At 61.6% G+C, this 21,763-nt stretch overlaps 2 protein-coding genes across 14 annotated transcripts in view; one reads left to right on the plus strand and one right to left on the minus strand.

Moving 5' to 3' along the window:
• MRTFA (myocardin related transcription factor A) overlaps positions 1-16,913 on the plus strand; it is a 198,855-nt gene extending 181,942 nt beyond the window's left edge. The window contains 10 exon segments of the mRNA NM_001436086.1: positions 1,337-1,412; positions 2,311-2,472; positions 6,323-6,498; positions 6,976-7,104; positions 9,023-9,276; positions 9,409-9,577; positions 10,714-12,156; positions 12,961-13,113; positions 13,263-13,323; positions 15,415-16,913. Of these exon segments, the coding sequence (NP_001423015.1) occupies positions 1,337-1,412; positions 2,311-2,472; positions 6,323-6,498; positions 6,976-7,104; positions 9,023-9,276; positions 9,409-9,577; positions 10,714-12,156; positions 12,961-13,113; positions 13,263-13,323; positions 15,415-15,920 (3,129 nt within the window). The 3' untranslated portion in view covers positions 15,921-16,913.
• A 168-nt stretch (positions 16,914-17,081) lies between these two features.
• Positions 17,082-21,763, minus strand: part of SGSM3 (small G protein signaling modulator 3) — a 41,670-nt gene continuing 36,988 nt past the window's right edge. For 9 of the 13 annotated variants that reach the window (XM_013988188.3, XM_084955208.1, XM_084955206.1 and 6 more), the window contains 14 exons: positions 21,461-21,606; positions 21,036-21,260; positions 20,647-20,701; positions 20,360-20,487; positions 20,103-20,258; positions 19,886-19,940; positions 19,663-19,712; positions 19,329-19,481; positions 19,100-19,170; positions 18,938-18,986; positions 18,775-18,860; positions 17,998-18,120; positions 17,833-17,893; positions 17,082-17,589 (listed from right to left, as the gene is read on the minus strand). In XM_013988188.3, coding sequence (XP_013843642.2) covers positions 17,509-17,589; positions 17,833-17,893; positions 17,998-18,120; positions 18,775-18,860; positions 18,938-18,986; positions 19,100-19,170; positions 19,329-19,481; positions 19,663-19,712; positions 19,886-19,940; positions 20,103-20,258; positions 20,360-20,487; positions 20,647-20,701; positions 21,036-21,260; positions 21,461-21,606 — 1,439 coding nt within the window. In that variant the 3' untranslated portion in view covers positions 17,082-17,508. Of the gene's footprint in view, positions 17,590-17,832; positions 17,894-17,997; positions 18,121-18,774; positions 18,861-18,937; positions 19,079-19,099; positions 19,171-19,328; positions 19,482-19,662; positions 19,713-19,885; positions 19,941-20,102; positions 20,259-20,359; positions 20,488-20,646; positions 20,702-21,035; positions 21,261-21,460; positions 21,607-21,763 lie in introns of all 13 variants that reach the window. The other 4 variants (XM_084955197.1, XM_084955199.1, XM_084955198.1 and 1 more) reach the window with 1 other exon arrangement.

Raw genomic sequence — 21,763 nt, forward strand, 5'->3', positions numbered from 1 at the left:
CTCCAGTTCCTTTTCAGTACAGTGTTCACCCTCAGCCTCGGCCCCCCTTGAGAACTTCGGACAGCCTAGAAAATATGCCTCCCTCTCTTGTCTCTGAAGACCTGTGGTGTCCGACACTTCTGCAGCAGCTACGGCAGTACTTCTATCCACTGCAGATGGGTGATCGGCCCAACCGCTATCAGCCATCTCCCGGCGAGCTGGGCACTCTTCCAGGGCTGGCACAGAACTGCCTAGTCAGAGTACCAAGGCCGGGGCAAGGGCCAAGGCCAGGCCAAGGAGCAGGTCTTTACCTCGCTACATGCAGGCAGTATCTCTGATACTGTGTTTTCTGCTCTGCTCTGCTTTGTCTTGTCCTGTCTTGTCTTGTCCCGTCCTACCCTGTGCTGGTCGTGACCCACTTAATGGCCCTGATCTATGGTTTGAAAGACTACGGTGCAAAAGTTAAGAGGCTCTGGAGCTCTGGAGTCAGACGCATCTGGGCTCATGTATATATAACGTGAGCACCGGGCACTGGGCTGGCTCCGGGGCTGTTGAGGGAATGGTTTGATTTGCCTGGAGTCTTGGCAGTGCAGAAATGAGGACGTGGGGCTGTAAGGAACTAGAGCTGTGACACCATGTATCATAGTATTCCACTTGGCAGCCATTCAGAATGAATAGAAGATGCTCATGATAGCAGGCAATGCCAGATTTTTTGAAACAAGATATAAAATTATATTCAGTATGATTACAGCTCTGCAAAATTAAATTTAATCTTCCTCATGGGAGAGTGATTGGAAACAAATATCCAAAAATAGTGACAGTAGATTAATGATTTTTGTTGTTTTACTTTCTAATTTTAAAATTTTTCTTTGATGAATATATATTACTTTTAGGACAGTAAAAGTAATAGATTTGAAAGTGTATTAGTAGTTCAGGAGCTCTCCAGACGCTCAGGCGTTTAAGGATCCAACGTTGTCACTGCTGTGGTACAGGTTCGATCCCTGACCTGGGAACCTCTGCATGCTGAGGGTGTGGCATGCATACACACATAAATAACTAAGTAAATAACAGATTAAATAACAAAATTAAATATGTATATATTAGTAGTCCAGCCTTAGATGGTGTTGGCAGATGGATGGTGCCCTTGGCAGGTGTGTTGAAAGTGGATGCGTCCTGCCCAGGCCTCACTCCTCAGGCCTCCCCTCGCGTCAGGACCCTGTCACCTCCAGGCTGCGGTCTTGGGGGCTGCAGAGGTTACTCATAGCAGCCATTAAAGCCACGGCTGCTTTTTGGTTCTGACTGTGCCATAAGCTTGGGCCCTGGATTTGAGAGCTGCTTGGTGTGGTTTTTTTTGTAGACAGAGGACTATCTGAAACGGAAGATTCGTTCCCGGCCGGAGAGATCGGAGCTGGTCAGGATGCACATTTTGGAAGGTGTGTTAGATTGGAAATGCTTCTTCATCTAAATCCTGTTTTCAGTCCTGTACCACCCACATTTCTTCTTCCCTCTTTCTTGGCGCTCCCAGTTCTGTTACCAGTGGGTAAGCCAGGGCCTTACCATAGTAAAACAGCAGGGCTGTGGTAGCCACCACTGGTTTTTGGGAATTCCTGAAGAAGCACAATCAATCAAATTCTCTTAGGTAACTTCCCTTTCTCTGTGGCCACGTGGTGGCCTTCATCAAACCTTGGTATGGAATCCTGTCCTCTAAATCTGGTTTTAATGTGTGTTTACTTTTAGTTTTTATTCATTCATTCATCTATCCATCCTCCATTCATTCACTCACTTGGTATTTACTCACGCACCTGTGAAGTACAAGCAAGATCACCCAGACGTACTCCCCCTCCCCCCACCACCCCAACACTTCTTTCTGCCTTCCGGGCAGGGAAAGGTTTTGGCCGTGGAAAGCGTTTCGAGTCTATCCATTTTTTGTTTGGTTTTGAACCCTCTTTGGGATTGGAAGACGACTTTCGTCATCCAAGCCCTAGTCTTCGAAGGTGAAGACACAGAGACTCCGAGCAGGGGGATGGGCTGTCCTGGTAACACAGCAGGCTTGAGGGAGCAGAGAGACCAGCTCTGTAGCTCCACCTCAGAAAGTCTGGGTCGGCCTGTGCCTAGTGACCGTTGTGTGTGTGACATCACGCTATCCACAGTGGGGGCTCCTCCCTCTGTCCCTGTGAAACTTCAGGCCAAATCACCCTGCTCTCCCTGGGGCACGCTTTGCATTCTCATGGTCTCTGCTCCTTCCCCAGAGGGAAGGGCAGGTGCTCTGAAGTTCCCAGGGCAGAAACAGGTCCTTCCCGCATCCTCCTGCACTCTGTTCTCTCGTGGCAGAGACCTCGGCTGAGCCTTCCCTCCAGGCCAAACAGCTGAAGCTGAAGAGAGCCAGGCTGGCCGATGACCTCAACGAGAAGATTGCACAGAGGCCTGGCCCCATGGAGCTGGTGGAGAAGAATATCCTGCCTGTGGAGTCCAGCCTAAAGGAAGCCATCATTGGTGAGGAGGCCCCGCTGCCCTGTGTGGACTTGCAGTCCAGGCACAGGGGACAGGGCTCTGGGCTGCTCGCTCTTTGACTTGCTGCTTAGCCTGGGGGAGCCGTGGTGCAGGGTGCAAGAGCCTTGTAAATAGGTCGTATGAGCATGGGACAGTGCCAACGGCCTCACGGCTCAGCGCCGTGCCAAAATAGCCAAGTAGGTAACAGAGGGACCTGTCCACTCCCATCTCTGTGAATGCAGGGGCTTGTTCCTCCCCCAGAGAAGGTGGGGGTCAGGACAGGTGTGAGCGCATGGGGGTGCCAGGAACTGGAAACTACACCTGCTGTTTCTTTCATTCTTTTTTTTTTTTTTTTTTTTTTGTATTTTTGCCTTCTCTAGGGCCTCACCCACGGCATATGGAGGTTCCTAGGCCAGGGGTCCAATCGGAGCTGTAGCCGCTGGCCTACCTCAGAGCCACAGCACCGCGGGATCCGAGCCGAGTCTGCAGACTACACCACAGCTCACAGCAACGGCAGATCCTTAACCCACTGAGCAAGGCCAGGGATCAAACCCTCAACCTTATAGTTCCTACTCGGATTTGTTAACCAGTGAGCCATGACGGGACCTCCCCCTGCTGTTTCTTTTCTTTAGTGATATTTCTTCTTGGAGCCTGGCACTTTCCACAGATGGTTCACTCAGTCAAGATTGACTGATCCAGTGTGCTAGGTGCTAGGGCCACAGCCCCACAAGGCAGATGCTCCCCCTGCCGCCCTTACAAGGCTCATGTGCAGGAGCAGATATAGGCAGGGAGGCAGGCACCCGCAGGGCAGAGGGCAGGCGCGGCTGGATGAGTAGGAGTGCAAGTGTGTGCTGAGCGGAAAGGGGTGGCCTGTGCAGGGCCGGCGTGTCACAACGTGAGGTGGACAGGCCCTTGTGTGCCACGGTCAGGCATGCAGTCGTGGTTCCCTTGGCCTTCGGTCAGTACGGCCGCCTCTCTCCTGCTGTGGTGGGCCCGAGACCCACTGCCCGGGAGGTGGCCGTGCCTCCAGGAGACCCGAGTGCTCCCACTGTCATAGTGAGCGACGTCTTTGGGGCGGGGGCACGAGAGGGCACAGGAGTAGGCCCAGAGCAGACCAGGTGCGGTCAGAGGAGACTGGTTGCTAGGCCTCATCACACCGCAGAGGGGGTTTGCCAGAGGAGGAAGCAGAGCCAGGCTGGAGGCTGGCAGCCGGGGCCCTGACCATCCCCTTCCCCTTTAGTTCCCTGCTCTGCCGTAACATTCATTTCACCTCGTGTCTGTGTCTTCCTGCCTTGACCATCACCAGGTTCCACAACGGCTCCTAGTAATAGGCCAGTGTCTGGGCCAAGGTCAGTTCTGGGTTTTCCATCCGGCCCAAATCTGATGCAGGTTGCGAGAGTCGGCCGCACAGGCCTGTGCGAGGCCTTGCAAGTGCAGAGAGGAGCAGAGCATGCTGCTGCCCTCAGAGAACCCAGCCTGACACAGGAGACTGCTGTGTAAACAGGTGGTTTCTGAGTCTTGCTCCTGGCACGTGTGGCGTGGTGTAGGAAGAATGGCCACGGCCCTGTGACATTGTCACGGAGTCACCTGCCTTTCAGGACAGGCTCACAGGCAAGGATGGATATAAAGGGTCCAGCACAGTCCTGGGCTCCTGGGGAGGCTCAGGGAAGGGGCAGACCAGCCCTTGACAGACCAGCTGATGCCTGCTGTCAGGACGTAGGACAGTGGGTGAGTGTGGCAGGCACAAGCTTCTCTGGGGGATGGGGACGGTTGGTGGCAGGGCTGGGGACGTTCCTTCCACAGGTGATGGTGTACATCTGGGGTCAACCTGGAGGTTGAATCAGTTTGCCAAGTAGAGAAGGTGCAGAGGGACAGCGTAGACAGTGGCCTGGAGGCCTGCGGAGCGTGGTGTGTTTGAGGACTGGGGAGTAGTTTAGTTTGGCATGAGGTCATCCTTGGTGACTGCGGCAAAAGGAGCATCTGCCAGCAGTGATCATGCAGGTTGAGGAGTGGGTAGGAGGCAAGGAAGTGGTGACAGCAGAGGCGAGTGGAGAAGAGGAGAGGGAGGTGGTGGGTTAGGAAGGATGTTTCAGCTGGGAGGAGTGAGCGGCTTTAGGGCTGAGCAGAAGGATTCAAAGGAGAGCAGCCGAGATGGAGGGTGAGAGGAGGAGGTAGAGCTGGGGGTGCATGGGGTGGGGGTGGGGCTGCTGGGAATGGGGGCCCAGGAGGGGCTCCCCAGGCTGCCTCTGCCACTCACAGACTTCCCCGCACACTCCGAAAGGCCACTCACAGCACACGCTCACACCCACGGCCTCCCCCCAGGGCATCTTCCCTGAGCCTGTCCCCAGTGTCCCCGCAGCATCCAGGTTCCCCTCTAGAGAAGAGGCCAAAGGGAGAGAGAGACCCTGCAGGGACCCTGGACTGACCAGCCCTTGGGCTTCTCCAGCGTGGCCAGCAGCTTCCTCAGCTGGACTGAGGCGAGGGTGGGCCTGCAGCTCCTCTGTCCTGCGTTCCTTTGTCCCGCGGCTGCTGTGCCACAGCAGGTCCCCTCTCTGGGAGGAAAGGGCCATGGGAGAAGACCTAGACGAGTGAAGCCCTGGGTGGTCCGGCTGCACGCGGGTCCCTGTGAGGGCGGGTGAGGGGAGTGTGCTGTCCGTCTGGCCGGGGCCGTGCTGGCTCCAGAGCCATGTTCACTGGTGGAAGGCCAAGGTCAGGTGCGTCCTGGTCAGGAGGGGGCCTCGGGTCATGACCCTGGGTGGGGAGAGTCTGCTGGGAGAGTTCCTGGCTTGTTCCTGTTCCTCATCTGCGGTCTTCCTGCCGTGGCCAAGGCCCCCAGTGTGGCCACCAGCTTACCTCTGCACCCCTGGCTCGGTTCCTTTCGTGTGGACAGCAGCCAGGGCAGAACCTCTTCCCCCGGCAGGGACAGTGCTCACGAGGGGTCATGATGGGAGTGTTTTGAAACTCCTTGCCCCTCCCCCTGCTCCTGCCCCTCCTGTCCATCCTCCCCCCTCCTCTCCCCCCTCCTCCTCCTCTTCCCCCTCCTCCTCATCCCTCCTCTTCCTCCTCCCATCCCCTTCTCTCCTTCCTTCTGGTCTGAGATTCCCATGCCGACCCCTGCTCCTCCTGTCTCTCCCTCCCAGCCTCCCCCAACCTGGCCCAGGAGCACAGGACTCACCGTCTTCTGGGCCTTCGCCGTGGCCCAGGGCAGGGTAGCCAGCCAGCAGGACGGACTCTCCTGGCAGCCGCTGCTCCTGGGCCGCGGGTCCCTGGGAGGCACTGGCTGCTGAAGGGAGATCCCTACCCTCCACCGATGCTGTCTCACCTGTGCAGGCAGGCGGCCCTTTTCCAGGAGGCTCCTGAGACTGCTCCTGGTCTTTGGGGACTTGGGCAGCTCAGGGGAGGAGCTGCACCCTGTAGCTCTTACACAGACTCCCACCGTCCCTCAGTGCAGGGTCCACGAGCCTCTGGAAGAAGAGTTTTGTGCAGCCACAGGACAGGGGAGCAGGAGGTGGCGGTGAGGAGGGAGGGCAGACCCTGACTTTGAAGACTGAGCACAGAGGTTAATTCTTAGGCCCCTTCCCCCAGCGAGGGGGTGCTCGATGGCCCCTCCCCTCAGCGAGGGGCGCTCCAAGGCCTGGTGGGGCTGACCCTTCCCAGCCTTGTTTCATGGTCACAAGGAGGAGCTTGCCTCCAGCTCTCGGACAGCAGAGGCAAGTTGGCTGCTGATCTCCGTCTCCTGCTCGCTGGGCATGGGAGCCCGCGGGCAGGCACGTTGCTGGGACGGCTTCTGGCTGCTGAGCAAGGCCCCTCTGCCCGTTTGCTGGTGGAGGCTTACCGTGGCCTTGGCTTTCAGTGGGACAGGTAAACTACCCGAAAGTAGCGGACAGCTCTTCCTTTGATGAGGACAGCAGTGACGCCTTATCGCCTGAGCAGCCTGCCAGCCATGAGTCCCAGGGCTCAGTGCCATCACCCCTGGAAGCCCGAGGCAGCGAGTCCCTGCCCACTGCCACCTCCGTGTCCCCCACTCAGGTGAGCTTGCCCTCTCTGGATGCATCCCATGCTCCCCAGGGACCCCAGACCTGCTGGAGCAGCCCAGGGGGCGTTGCCCCCATGGGCCAGGTGGGAGGGGGAAGCCAGGAGGCAGCTCAGGAGCTGGAGGCCTCGGCAGTGTTCCTGCAGGAGGACTCTGCCTGGGCTGCCTTGCCGTTAGGTTCTAAGCCTCCTGGCTGCTTCATGTCCACCGAGCGTTCAGTTCCGGATTCTTTCCCCACCCTCCGCCACCCCCTTTTCTCGCTCCCTCTCCCCCGCCACCCTGGGGGCTGCTCTTCTCCCTCCCATCTTCACCCACCATTTGCCCCCTAACAGTGCCCTCGTCTGAGGAGGTGACGGCTACCTACCTCCACGCAGGGCAGGGATGCACCACCCACTGGAGCCTGGAGGTGGCGCACCTTCTGGGGCCAAAAGAAAGGGGTGAGGGGTTTCCTCACGTCCCTTCTTCTCTCCCAGGTTGTGTCTCAACTCCCGGTGGGCCCGGAGTCCGGGGAGACGCTGTTCCTGGCGGAGCAGCCCCCTCTGCCTCCCAGCCTCAGCAGCGGAACTGCCGTCCCCACCAAGCCCCTCCCCACGCTCATTAAGGTACAGACCCCCAGTCCCTGCTGGGACCTCATCCCAGGGAGGGGACGACTGCAGGGTGGGGGACCCTGCTTCCTCCTGGTCAGGGACCCACAGAGTCACCGAGGTGCTGCGGGAGGTCTCCCGTTCTCTCCACGGGCGCTGGCCGTCGAGGTCATAGCGCCCTGCACAGCATGGTACCAGGCTCTCGATCCTGCCCGCCCCAGGAAACACGCCACACGTCCCGTCTGTCCACTCACAGCCTCGTGAGGCCCTAACAGAACCTCCGCCAGTGACAGGGAAGGGAGGTGACGGGTCCCAGGTCGCCCAGCTGGCCGTGCGGGCGTTGGTTTTCGTTCTCCGGGGCCCGATCTGAAACTCCTGAACGGGCAGCGCTCCCCTTCAACCCCCGACACCCCTGGGGACCCTCACATGGGGACATGGTGCTGGGCCCTGAGGTGGCGTCGATCGCCCGAGTCCAGTCCTCTCTGCCCTGCCTGCCGCCCCAGCCTGGGCCCCGCCGCCTCCTGTCGTCAGAGTCTCTGGTCCCTCCGCACAGACTCTGCGCACAGCCTGAGGCCTCCGCCTCTGGGCGCTCCTGTGTCGGGGTGAGGGGTGTCTGCCAGCCCCGTGCGGCACCCCTGCCCCAGGCCTGCCCCGTCGCCGTGAGGCCTCACGGGCTCCTCCCTGGCCTCCACGGCCTGGTCCTGAGGGGCCACAGAGGTCAGAGGCTTCTCCCCAAAGTCCCCCCAGACCCGCTCCTCTTCCCACAACTGGCACCTTCCTTCCACCACTGCCCAGTTGGGAGAAGAGCGCGTGGGTGCCCGTCCAACCTCCTCCGCCCAGGGGGTGCCTCGGCCTCTGCTCCCCGCCCCGCCCTGCCTCAGGTCACACCCGTCTCTCCGGGGGGCTTCCCCAGCTCCCCTCTTCCTCCCTTCCAGGGGGTGCTCCCAAGCCTGCCCTCGGTCTCTCTCTCACCCCCTCAGCCTTGTTTGGGGTTCTCGATCTGTGGGTCCTTCCCGCTCTGGTCTCGGCCGCCCCGCACCCTCTCCCCCTTCCTGACTTCCAGGAAGCGGCCACTGTTGTCACTGTTGCATGAACCTCTGAACCGCTTGGCTGCCACACGTTCCATGGGCTGTTCTTCCTCTAGTGGTCACCTCCGCCCAGGCCCATGGGCTCCCATGGGCCCCTGGCCAGAGCCCTCTGTTCCTGCATCGAGTCCCACCCTTCCATCCGCCACTCTGACCGAGAGACCCTCCACGTCTGTCCCCCCCGCCCCCCCGGCACTCTGGGCCCTGCCAGCTCTCAGCCCCATCCAGCTCCACCCTCCCTCACCCAGAGGTGGCCGCCCGAACGTGACCTGCTGGCCCTTCTGGTCTGCTGGGTCCTCGCTGACCCTCAGGACCCAGCGGGAGGCTTCCCTGTGCGCCAGCTGGGCATCATTGGCAGCCCGCTGGCGAATGAACACTCGCTTTTGGAGACCTGGGTTTGGATCCCAGCTTCTTCTCATGGCGAGATCACCATCACTGTGCAGCCTTGAGCAAGTGGCTTCTCTGAGCCTGTTTCCTCATTTTCAAGGAGACACGCCAGTTCCTGTCCAGGCAGGGATCTTGCAGGTCTGCGTGACAAGGGCTTTGTAAAGCCACACAAGCTCCGTAGACCAGCCCTTTTCACCCCAGAATCTCTCTGTGCTCAGGGTCAGAGTGCCTCCTTTCAGAGCCGGGCCGGTCCCAGCCCCCCGTCCACCCTTGCCCTCCTCCCTGGCACACCCTGGGCACTGATGTGGCGCCTGTCTGGGAGGGGTGCCATCCAGCAGGGAGTGTGGAACAGGCCAGGGTGGACAGCCGAGCCTTCTCACAAGCCACTCGGGTGCCCACCAGGGGCGTCAGCCTGTCAGAGGGGAGACGGCCCTGATGGCGCCCTCTGTCTCCTGCGCCCCCAGCAAAGCCAACCCAAGTCTGCCGGTGAGAAGTCACAACGCAGCAAGAAAGCCAAGGAGCTGAAGCCAAAGGTGAAGAAGCTCAAGTACCACCAGTACATCCCCCCGGACCAAAAGCAGGACAAGGGGGTGCCGCCCATGGACTCCTCCTATGCCAAGATCCTGCAGCAGCAGCAGCTCTTCCTGCAGCTCCAGATCCTCAACCAGCAGCAGCAGCAGCACTACAACTACCAGACCATCCTGCCCGCCCCGCCCAAGTAGGCACCCGTCCCTGGTGCTGAACCCAGACCTTTGTGACCCCTTGGTCTGGGTCCTACAAGAGTGGTCCGTGGGTGGGGTCCTTGCCCCACGTTCCTGCCAGGGCTCACGTTGTCCTTTTTCCCCCTCAGGCCAGCGGGCGAGGCTCTGGGAAATGGTGGGGCCCCCCCGACACGCAGCCTTTCCACCAGCAGCAGCGCCAGCTCGGGTGCCCCTGGGCCCAGTGGGCTGGTCCGTCAGAACAGCACCTCGCTGGCGGGGAAGCCAGGGACCCTGCCTGCCAACCTGGATGACATGAAGGTAGGTGTGGGCGCCCTTCCCCCTGGAGGTGTTGAGTGCCGCCAGCCCAGCCCCCGTGGGGCAGTCAGGTGCTTGGTTTCAGGCAGGGAAGGCGGCCGGCCCAGGACGGTGGCTGCAGAAGGCGGGGCAGAGCTTTAGAGCCTGGTCTCCTCCAGCAGAGGCACCCGGAACCTGCCCTGAGGCCCGTCTGGCCTGGGTATCGATGACATCAGCCTTGCCATCGTGGTCGTTACTTATAACACCAGCCAGCATCTGCCCAGGGCCGCGAGGCCCCCCAGTCCTGCGTACCTCTGTTCTCCTCAGCCCTCCGTGCAGTGTGAGAAACAGGAAGTGTCACCCCGGCTTAAGGATATGCAGGCAGAGGCGTCAAGGGGGAGAGAAGCTTTCCAGAGGTCACAGGTCTGCTGGCGGTAGGGCCGGGGTTCAGACTCGGCTCTGCCGCAGCACCTCGCCCCTGCCACAGCGCACTTACTGGCGTGCCGAACCCGCTGTGCAGCGCTGCGTCTGCCTGGGCAGAGAGCGGCCCACACTAGAGCATGGACCCTGCTCGTGTCCTGGGCCTTGGAGGTGACACACAGCCCACGCCTGGCCTGTGTTCTTTGCCCTCATCAGAAGGTGGGAGGGTCACATTCTCCTCAAGAGCTTGTCCTCTGCCCCCGTCCGGTCCCTCCTCAGTCCTGACCCAGATCCCAGCAAGACAGCCCTCAAGGGTGCGGCTGCACGTGGGCTTCCGCGTCCATCAGACCGGCTTAACGCCTTGCTCTGCCGATCACCAGCTGGGTGATCCTGAAGACGCTGTTTTGCTTCCGTGAGCTCAGTTTTCTCAGTTGTAAAATCCAGTCAGTTCCATTGAGTATTTATAGAGCACCAGACACCATGCTGGGGCTGGGGACAGCCTGCCTAGATACGGGGGCAGGAGCGCTCTAACCAGGCCCCTGTCTTGAGGACAGGGAGGTGGAGGCGGCCGCCCTGCAGACATCTGTCTTGCCCTCCAGGGCTGGGGGGTGTCGATGTGTCTGAAGTGGCCAGTGGGGCCCAGGCAGAATGCGTGTCCCACTCACCTACCCACAACTGCCCTCCTGCAGGACCCAATTCCCTCTGCCCCCCTACAGCCCTGACTCTCCACCCCCTTGCAGGTGGCAGAGCTGAAGCAAGAGCTGAAGTTGCGGTCACTGCCCGTTTCGGGCACCAAGACAGACCTGATTGAGCGCCTGCGCGCCTACCAGGAGCATGTCGGCCCTGCCCCTGGAGTGCCCAAGGCCCCCGCCACCGCCTCCATCCTGCCCAAGGCTGGCGAGGTGGTGGTGGCCTTCCCTGCGGCCCGGCTGAGCACGGGGCCCGCCCTGATGGCAGCGGGCCTGGCCCCGGCTGAGGTGGTGGTGGCCACGGTGACCAGCAATGGCGTGGTGAAATTCGGCAGCACGGGCTCCACGCCCCCCGTGTCTCCTACGCCCTCGGAGCGTTCACTGCTCAGCACAGGCGACGAGAACTCCACGCCTGGGGACACCTTTGGTGAGATGGTGACATCGCCGCTGACCCAGCTCACCCTGCAGGCCTCGCCGCTGCAGATCCTCGTGAAGGAGGAGAGCCCCCGGGCCGGGTCCTGCTGTCTGAGCCCTGGGGCGCGGGCCGAGCTGGAGGGGCGGGACAAGGACCAGATGCTGCAGGAGAAGGACAAGCAGATCGAGGAGCTGACACGCATGCTCCGGCAGAAGCAGCAGCTGGTGGAGTGGCTCCGGCTGCAGCTGGAGCAGGAGAAGCGGGCCCAGCAGCCTGCGCCAGCCCCCACCCCAGCCCCAGCCCCTGCCCCAGACCCTACCCCAACCCCAGACCCAGACCCGGCCCTGGCCACCCCTGGCGCCCCAGTGAAGCAGGAGAACAGCTTTGCCAGTTGCCAGCTGAGCAGGCCGCCCCCAGGCCCCGACCACCCCTTCAGCTCCAGCCTGGCTGCCCCCACTGCCCACCATGTAGACACTTGTGCCCTGGTGCCCCCGGCCAGGGTGGTGAAGCAGGAAGCTGTGCGGGCACCCGCCCAAGCCACCCTCAGCACCACCGTGAAGCAAGAGAACAGCTTCTCCAGCTGCCAACTGAGCAGGCAGCCCCCGGGCCCTGGTCAGCCCCTCAGTCCCGGCCTGGCGGCCACCACCACCCACCACATAGACACTTGTGCCCTCATGCCCCCAGCCATGGTGGTGAAGCAGGAAGCCGTGCGGGCCCCGGCCCCGGCCTCTCTTGGCACCGCCGTGAAGCAGGAGAACAGCTTCTCCAGCTGCCAACTGAGCAGGCAGCCCCCAGGCCCTGGTCACCCCTTCAGCCCCAGCCTAGCAGCCCCCGCTGCCCACCATGCAGACACTTGTGCCCTGGTGCCCCCGGCCAGGGTGGTGAAGCAGGAAGCCGTGCCGCCTGAGCCTGAACCAGCCCCTGCCCCCCAGCTGCTTCTGGGCCCACAGGGCCCCAGCCTCAGCAAGGGGGTCACGCCTCCCACGCTCATCACTGACTCCACAGGGACCCACCTTGTCCTCACCGTGACCAATAAGAATGCAGACAGCCCGGGCCTGGCCAGCAGGAGTCCCCAGCAGGTACCTGGGTCGGGGAGGGTGTGACGTTTCTCTCAATGGCAGCTCATTACACCCCCTGCCCCAGCCCGTTTAGCAGCTGCCCCCACGGCGGGCAGGTTATGCTTTTGCTTCTGCTCATCTTCCCTCCAACCTTCTGCAGTGAGGGATTCCACCCTCATGCCACCAGGGAGGGTACCAGGACTTGGGAAGGTCAAGTCCCCAGAGCTGTGAGGGTGGAGCCATGGGGACTGCCCACCGCTATGGCTCTTGGTGTCACCACATTTCTCTGCCTGGCAGAAGGCTCCTGAGAGGCTCCATCCTGGCTGGGGTCCCTCCTGCCTCTGCTCTGTGGCGGCAACGGGCCCAGGGGAGGGCCAGGGAAGTCCCTGCTCGGGAGAGGCTGTGGGCTGGGCTGCCCGTTGGGATCTGCTTGGAGGCTGCCAGCTGGGCCTGGTGCATGCGCCATTCCTCTCCCTGCCATTCTCACCCTCGCAGCCCAGCCCCTCACTCAGCCACATCCAGAGGGGAGGGTACTTTAGGTTTTGTGTGGCTTCTCAGCCTGCCGAGCTTGGAGGTGGGGTGACAGTGACAGGAACCAGGCATTCAGAATGGGAACCGGCCCCTAAACAGCCTCGGGCACAAACTCCTTGGGGGAGAGAGGGGGTCAGCTCGAGCCCCTCCCTCCGCCCCATGCTGCCTGAACCAGACCCTAGGGAGGCAGTCTGGCTGCAGGGGGACCCTCCCACATCGCCTTCCTGGGGTGCACGGGCCTGGACTGCTGCCCTCACCCCACACTGGGTCTCTCTCTGCTCTGCTCTTGTGCAGCCTTCGTCCCAGCCTGGTTCTCCAGCTCCCGGCCCACCAGCCCAGATGGACCTGGAGCACCCACCACAGCCCCTTTTTGGGACCCCTGCGTCTCTGCCAAAGAAGGAGCCCCCGGGCTATGAGGAAGCCGTGAGCCAGCAGCCCAGACAGCAGGTAAAGGGGATCCCACTGGGGCAGCCGGGAGCCAGCCTCATAGGGCAGAGAGGCCTCAGCGAGCGGCTGTCCTGGGCAGGACTGCGCCGAGCCAGGCTGAGGGCTCCTGTTCTAGATTCTCATCTTTTTTTCCTATTTTTGTCCCATAGGAAAATGCTTCCTCGAGCCAGCAGATGGATGACCTGTTTGACATCCTGATTCAGAGCGGAGGTAAAGGCCGGCCCACGCCTCGTTTCCACCCTCTCTCTCCTCATAGGTTGTCTGCAGCCCCAGGAGGCTCGCTTTAGTTCTTGAACACGGTGCAGGGCAGGCCTGGTACTTTGGATGGGGTCACGTCTGAGACGCGTCCCTTCGCCAAGGCCTGGGCGAGAATCCCCGTGGGGGTGCAGTGCCCACCCCGACCCGCCGTGTGGCCAGCGCTGTCCCGGCCGCCCAGGAGTGGCAGTGAGCAAAAGGGATGCGGGGCTCTGCGGGGCTTCCAGCCAAGTGTGGGGCAATGGGCGACGAGTCCAGTAAGGAGGGACCTTGTCATATGTTAGGGTGTCATGAGCAGCAGGGAAGACCAGGGGCTCAGGCGCTGACGTGCCCTCGGGGTCCCCGATTCTGATCTCAGGGAGACGCCGATTCCAGGGTCTGCAGTGGGGCCCGAGGTGCGTTTCTAACAAGTGCAAGTGGCACTGAGGCTCCGGGAGTTCTAGACAGAGCTGCAACTGGGAGGGCAGAGGCTACCAGAGACAGCCGAGAAGGGAGCTGGGGAGAGCTGCCTGCCCCCAAAGGGACACTGAGAAGTGGCCAGGATGCCAGGAGAGAGGGCATTTGAGGGCAGGTGGGGCTAAGGCGTGGACGGAGCTGGTCACCAAGTGAGAGCAGCCTGCTGGCTGGGAGAACAGGACCTAAAGGGTCAGGGAGCAAGCCTTTCTGCAGAGGTTTTTTTTTTTTTTTTTTTTTTTTTATTGTAGTAAAATATTCCTGACATAGTTTGCCATAATAACTATTTTTACACGTACACCTCTGTGGCATTATGTTCATTTAGTGTTGTGCAACTATCACCACCATCACTTCTAGAACTTTTCCATCAGCCTGCACTGACACTCGTTACACTTTACAGCTCACTCCCCCTTCCTCCCTCCCCACAGTAACCTCTCTTCCTCTTTCAGTCTCTCTGATTTACGAAGGGGAATCATACAGTATTTGTCCTTTTGTTTCTGGCAGCCTCACTTAGCATTATGCCCTCAAGGTTCAGCCGGGTCGTAGCTCATAGCCGATTTTCCTTCCTTTTTGTGGCTGAATAATATTCCATTGTGTAAATATACCGCATTGTATTTATCTTTATCCACTGGATGTTGGGGTTGTTTCCACTTTTGGCTCTTGTGAGTCAATGCTCTTATCAACACGGGTATTTGTTTGAGTGCCTGCTTTGGGGTATGTACCCAGAAGTGGAATTGCTGGATCACATGATGATTCTATATTTAACTTTTTGAGGAACCTAAAAGCTTTTCCACACAGCTGTACTATTTCCATTCATATGAGCAATGCCTAAGGGTTCCAGCTGCTCCACATCCTTACCAACCTATTTTCAAAACAATTTTTAAATAGCCTAGTGGTTGTGAAGTCATTCTTCACTGTGGTTTTAATTTGCATTTCCCTAATGACTAAGAATGTTGGGCATTTTATCTTTTCATGTGCTTGTGGGCCATTTGTGTATCTTCCATTGGAGAAATGTCTACTGCATTCCCTGCCCATTTCCCAGTTGGGTTTTGTTGTTGATTTGTGGGAGTTCTTCATTCTGAGTATCAGTCACTTAACAGACGATTTTCAGGTATTTTCCCCCATTGCATGGGTTGCCTTTTCACTCTCTGATTTTTGGCCATGCCTGCAGCATGCAGAAGTTCCCAGGCCTGGGGTTGAACCTGTGCCACAGTAGTGACAATGCCAGGTTCTTAACCCACTAGGCCACCAGGAAACTCCACTTTTTTTTTTTTTTTAAGTACAGTTGTTTTGCAGTTGCTATATAGTCTTTTCACTCAGTTGATGGTGACCTTTGATGCACAAAAGTTTAAAATTTTTACATAGTCCAGTGAATTTTTTCTTTCCTTGTCTATGCCTTTGTGGTTATAACCAAGAAATCATTACTAAATCCAGCATCATGAATATGTTCCCTTTTAAGAGCTTTGTAGATTTTAGCTCCTAAATTTAGGTATTTGACCCATTTGGAGTGCATCTTTGTACGCAGTGTAAGGCAGGGTCCAGCTGCATGTCTTCAGGCTGGTTTCTGACACCCTTTCACTTTCTGGTTGGCAGAGATTTCAGCAGATTTCAAGGAACCAGGGAAGGAGAAGTCCCCCTCGACGACAGGAGCCTGCAGGTCACCCCTGGCCGCACAGCCCTCGCCCTCCGCCGAGCTCCCTCAGGCCGCCCCACCTCCCTCGGGCTCACCGGCCCTCCCTGGGCGCCTGGAGGACTTCCTGGAGAGCAGCACAGGGCTGCCCCTGCTGACGGGCGGGCACGAGGGGCCAGAGCCCCTCTCCCTCATCGACGACCTCCACAGCCAGATGCTGAGCAGCTCTGCCATCCTGGACCACCCCCCCTCCCCCATGGACACCTCGGAATTGCACTTTGCACCTGAGCCCAGCAGCGTGGGCCTGGACCTGGCCGACGGCCACCTGGACGGCATGGACTGGCTGGAGCTGTCGTCAGGCGGGCCCGTGCTCAGCCTGGCCCCGCTCAGCACCACGGCCCCCAGCCTCTTCTCCACGGACTTCCTCGATGGCCATGACCTACAGCTGCACTGGGACTCCTGCTTGTAGCTCTGGGGCCCCCCGCAGAGCCCATCCAGGGGCTGGGGAGGAGCTGGAAAGCTGGAGAACTCGGCAACTCCAGGGAGCACGGAGCGCGGTGCTGTCCTGCCCGATCCAGCCTGTCCACGTGGTTGTGAGTCCTGACAATCACAGGCCCAGCCGTCCCCTCCATGGGGGCTGGAGCAGGCGCCCCTCTACCTGGCTCTTGCTCACCAAGAAGAAAAGCTGCCAAAAGCAGCTCTGGGTCCCACCCCAGGGTTGTGGAGACCTGGGTGGGCCAGGGGCTTCTATCTGACCTCCTTCTGTGAAGTTGGGGTGCACTTGCTGGCTGCCGTTTGCTCAGGAGGCAAGGGGACATCGCCGCCTCCTCCCCCTTCCCAGAGGGAAGGAACTGGTTGGGCCAGCACCGCTGTCCCAGGCTTCCGGGGTGGGGGGATGGGGGGGTCCCCCTGCCTTTTAGTGTCTTGGTGTAGTTAGTGTAACCATTTAGTGGTTGGTGGCAAATGTTTTCTGTACAGGTGTATATACCTCTATTATATATATCGCCATATACACATATATAGACGGGGTTCTCCCGGCCTACTCTGCGCGCGCGCGCGCACACACACACACGCAGAAGGGCCTGGAACCCCCACTCCCGGGGCTGGACACAGCCCACCCCAGCCCCACCCATCACATGTGTTTGCGTGTAGACACCTCGCCACAGCCTGTGCCCCACCTGTCCTGCTTCCTGCTCCCTATCAGTGCCACGAGGGCAGAGGTGCTTCCTGGCCACCTGCCCACATTCCGTCCCGCTGCCTCACTGCAGCCACCATGGCCCCAGGACAGCAGTGGGGCCAGAGGTGGCCCTCAAGCTATGGCCTCCTCCTGCCCTGGGGCCCGGCCTCCCTCTGGCCTGTCACTGACATTCACAGGGGATTAGGGTGGAATCACCAAAACCAGTGCCAGGACAGAGGTGGGGACGCTGTGTGAACTTTTTAAAATAAAAACAAAACAACACCCCTTGTTAGTCCCTCGCGTTCAATCCACAGAAGGGGTGGGTGGTGTGGCTGGGTCCCCCACCATCTGGATGCCACCTCCCAGGCCTGGTAGGGCATTCTGGATCACTCTGGGAAGAGTGGAACCTTGGGCATGCAGCGCTGCAGCCCTGGCTGAACAGAAGACAGCTGCTTTCTCAAAGACAGTTTATTTATAAATCAAAGAGGCCAGGGAGCCTTTACCCGCCTATCCCCTTCCTGAGCAGAACTGACAGAACAGAGAGGGGGCTCCACCACCCCAAGGTTTTCATTGGGCACAGTGAGCAATGGCCCAGGGCCGAGCCCGCCCCCACCTGCTCCCGCCGCCCAACAGCACTGGGTGCCCAGGGCCGTGTCCCCAGACTCCCACCATGGAGTCCAGCCAGGGCTCCCCGAGCTCGTCCTCCCTTTGACCCTGCAGCTGGGGGGAGGGGGGCGCCTGGGCCACCTCAGACCCCACCCCAAAATGGGCCGGAGACTGGCCAGGGCCCGGCTGTTCTCATCTCGCTTGGGGAAGGGGCGCCAGTAGCCAAGGGGTTGGAGGAGGCCTGGGTGTGATGGGGGTCCCCGGAGGAAGAGCGTCACCCGTCTATGTCCCAGCTGAAGAGGTGGTGCTTCACCAGCATGTCCTGGACACCCTCCTTCAGGGGCTTCTTCTCCTCCTGCACAGGGACAGCCCCACCCCCATCATGGGCCGCAGGGCGACGTGGAGGGGGGCACAGTGCGAGCAGTGGGGCAGGAGCCGGGGTGGCTCTCAGGCGATGCCCTCACTCAGGGCCCCCACGAGGCAAGGCCTCAGCCGTGGAGAAGCATGAGGGGTGGTCTGTCAGCACAGATACCCAGACGGCCCCCCTGCAGCCCTGGGGAGGCAGCCTGCAGGGCCCGAGACCAACGCGACCACCCACCTCTCTCCTGGCAGGAAGCTCCCAGTCCTGGGAGAGGCTGAAGGCAAAGCAGCAGAGGACGCTGGAGGCCAAGAGACAGGGGAGGCTGTCAGCTGCCCTCAGGGTGGACCCCCACCCCCACCCCCACCCTGGGGCCAGGGCTCCAGAGGCCCAGCGCCTCCTCACCGCAGCTCGCACTTGATCTGGACCCAACCGGGGCTGCGCAGGAAGGACCAGGGCTGGTACCACTTCTCCACAGTCGCCAGGCTGGAACAGAGCACCTCCAGCCACAGGTGCAGCACCTGCTCGCTGGGCACAGGCAGGGGGAGGGGTTGGGGCTGCGCCTGGGCAGAAGTCCTCTTGCCCTGGGCCGCCCCTGCTGGGGTTCTCCAGCCACACCCCGAGCCTTTCCTCTGCTTTTTGGCCTCTGCATGTGACCCGCCTTTCCTCCCAGCTGGGGCTCTGCAGTGGCCTCACACGGGCAAACATGCTCAGGGGCCTACGGTCCCCGTGGTCCCCACTCAGTCCTGTCACAGCTCCTGCTGCGTCTGAGACTTGGCCACCACCTCCTGCCAGACTCGGGGGCCTCAGCCCTGCTGGTCCGTCCAGGAGGGACACATGCTAGCTGTGTTCTGAGCTATTCTCGGGGACCTAACCCCCTTCCCCAGGGTCAGAGCAGCCTGGGGGGCGCCCCTCTGCCAGGCAGCAGGTCCGGAAACCCCACACTCAACCTGGCCGAGGTCTGCGGCCCCCCCAGGCAGGCACCCCCCCGCCTAGTTTGCAGCTGCACCTGCTGAGCCCCTTATTGCTCACTTTGCTGAAACCCGTGCTTCACAAGCCCCCTGAGCACAGCCCCCCAGCAGGGGCCGGTCTCCCGCTGGAGGAAGAGCCGCCCAGGCCGAGCTTCCACCTCGGCCTGCCCGGCGCACAGGCCCCCGCCCCCCAGCAGCAGCAGACACTCACTTGAGACCCACGCAGATGAGAGAGCGGAGCTTGACGTCCATTTGTGCGTGTGCAGCATCATGGGTCACGTTGACCGACTGCACAGCCTGCAAGGGCACAGCTGTCACGCAGGTGTCCCCAGCTGCTGACCCAGCAGGCCCGCCCCACCCACGGCCCCGCGTACCCGGTAGAGCAGCTCCTCCGGGGTGAGGACTTTGCCGTCTTCATCCAACCTGGAGGCAGGGGGGGGGGGCACGGAAGCTGCCAACACTGTCTGGTGGGTTCGGGCCACTCCGCCACCCCCAACCGAGGCTGCCTGGCGACCCTGCCAGGGGGACCAGGTTACCTGTACGTCTTACACAGCACCAGGCGCGAATACACGGAGTCGAAGTCTCTCTCGACCTCCCGGCCCGCTGCCTACGGGGCGGGGTGAGTGTCAGGGACCCCAGGGGAGCTACCAGGTCAAAGCCAGAGTCCAACTGAGGGCCTGTCGCCACCCCACCAGCTCCTGCCGCCAGCTCCACGGGGCGCAGGGAGGAGCTCAGTGAGGGACAGGGGCCCAGCCCCTGACTTACCTCCTCGATAAAGAGCCAGGGGTGGCAGGCGCCCCCGAGCAGGGAAGGCTTCTTCAGCCCGTGTTCAAACAGGGCCTTAAGGGCCGGGCAGAGGGTCCCTCGCACAAGGTCTGTGACCCCCTCTGTCACAGCATCGTCCCCGGCAATGGAATACTGGGGGGGCAGGGGGAGACAGGATTTGAGAGGCCCCAGCCCCATGACGGCAGCCAGCCAGCCTCTCCCCATCCTCGGCCACTGCCACAAGCCAGCAGGAGCTGGGGACACAGGCCCTGCCTGGCCCAGGGGGCAGAGGCCAGCAGCTCCCAGGGGCGCCCGGCCTCGGGCTCACACTCACCTCCTTGCTCCGCTCATCCAGGACCTCTACGAACTTGGCTGGAAACCAGCCTGTGGGAGAAGCAGGGCCCTGTGAGGAGCGGACGGCCCGGTGTCCCCGCCCTCCCCTGACGGCCGAGGACACGGCGAGGGAGGAGGCTCCCTGTCTGAGCAAATCCAGTGCCCGCTCCAGCGGCAAAGGGCTGGGCTTCACGGCCCGGCCGCCTCTCCTTCACCAGCCTCACCTCTCAGGCCGTTCAGCTCCCCGACCCAGCAGTGCTCGTCCTTCTGGGAGATGATCTGAGGGGAAGGGCAGGGCGCACAGCTCCAGTCGCGGCCTGGGCCTCGTGGGTGGCCCCGCTTCGTCCTCGCCCGGCGGCTCTGGTAGGGCGAGGGCTCGGCTCCCCCGCCCGCAGCCTCTGGGCCAGCAGGGACCAGGGCGCCCGCCCGCCCGCCACGCACCGTGATGATGTCGTTTTTGCGGAAGCCCAGCTCGTCATCGTCGTGGCGCTCGAAGTCCAGCAAGGCCTTGGCCCGGCGCGGGTGACTGCGCGAGCACGCCACGTAGTTCTCGTGGTCCCGCTGGTGGCTCTCCATGCTGTAGTCTGGGGTCAGCTCCTGCCGGGGGCAGACAGGCCCGGGGCAGGGGACGCTTGGGACGGGGCTGGGAAGGAGGGCCCTGGTCCGGCCGCCACGCAGGCCTGGGGCCCGAGACTCACCACACTGCAGTTCTTGGGGTCTGTGCACTGGAAGTGACGTGCCACACGCAGGATGGCTTCCCGGAGGTCGGCCACCAGTTCCGTCTGCTTGATGTTCTTGGCCTTGAGCGCCTCCAGGTCATCCTCCCCTGTGAGGCCCAGAGAGCAGTGGCGGCCCCGGCCCAGCTCGGCCCTGGGCCTGACTCCACGGCAGCTCGCACAGCACGTGGGGTGTGAGGACGGGCGCCCCTGGTCCGACCGCCCCCCTGAGCGCAGCCCAGCCCCGGCCCCCCGGGCAGAGTTCTCACCAAACAGCAGCGAGCTGATGCCAGACTTCCTGCGCTGGGTTCTGCGTCGGACAACCTACGGCGGGGAAATGGGGTGGCGGCGGCCCCTGAACCCTGTGCCCAGCCAAGTGGACGATGCCTCAGCACTGGAGGAGGCGGACAGGCCTACTGTGCAGAGGCCAGGCCGCATCTCATTCTGACACGGCTGCGAGGCCAGCTCTGAGGGTCAGACATGCCAGTTCCAAGCTGGGTCTGTCCCAGGGCCATGCCAAGGCCAAGGCGGTGGGTCCCTCCACAGCTGTGGCCTGACTGGACCCTGCGGGGCCCTGGGTGCTGAGCTGGAGGGGGCGGCAGGAGCGGGGCAGGGCCGGGCTGGGGGTGAGCTGGGACCTCCTCCCTCGTGGGCCCACCTGGGAGAGGTTGGTGGTGGTGCTGGTGCCCAGGAGCTGGCCCTGGTCCGCTATGAGGTAGGCCAGGTGCTTGCGGCGCTGGGTCTCCACGGCCACGTCGGTGAGGGAGCCGGCCAGCCGCATGGCCTCGCCCAGCAGCAGGTCCGCGTCCTCCATCTGCGAAGGGATGTCTGACAGCGTGTTGAAGATGGAGGCCGAGTTCTCCGACTGGATCAGCTCCTCCTCCTGCGTGGGGCCAGCGGTGGGGGGTGTCACTGCCCAGCTGACCCCAGTCACCAGCCTCAGGCACGCGAACCTCCCGGGCGGTCAAGCGGAGCACAAGGAGCCCTGCCCAGGAGGGACAGCCTGCCCCGCCGGGGGGGCCTCGCAGGAGGCGCCAGTGGAGGGTGGGGGACTGGGGAGGGAGCCGGGGCCCTGGCCGGCACCTTGAGGCGCAGCATGCCCAGCGTGGTCTGGAACAGCACCAGGGAGCCCTCGTAGAAAAACAGGTCCCAGAGGCGCAGCAGCAGCTTAATGTGCACCACGCTGGCGAAGGCCGTGAGGAACCAGTGCAGCGTGATGAGGGACAGCTCTGCGGACACACACCGGAGGCCCTGGGCTGGCACCCTCAGCTGGCGCAGGACCGCTGGCCAGGGGCGTCCTCCAGGCACACGGCCTCGGAGGAGGCGGAGTGGAGCTCCCCCAAAGCAGCAGGAGGCCCTGCCTGCTCCACAGGCAGAGGGAGGACA

The sequence above is a fragment of the Sus scrofa genome, chromosome 5, assembly GCF_054392235.1.
Source record: "Sus scrofa isolate SSC_HxYL_T2T_F1_AM1 chromosome 5, Sscrofa_HxYL_maternal_Yorkshire_Landrace_v2.0, whole genome shotgun sequence".
Lineage (NCBI taxonomy): Eukaryota > Metazoa > Chordata > Mammalia > Artiodactyla > Suidae > Sus > Sus scrofa.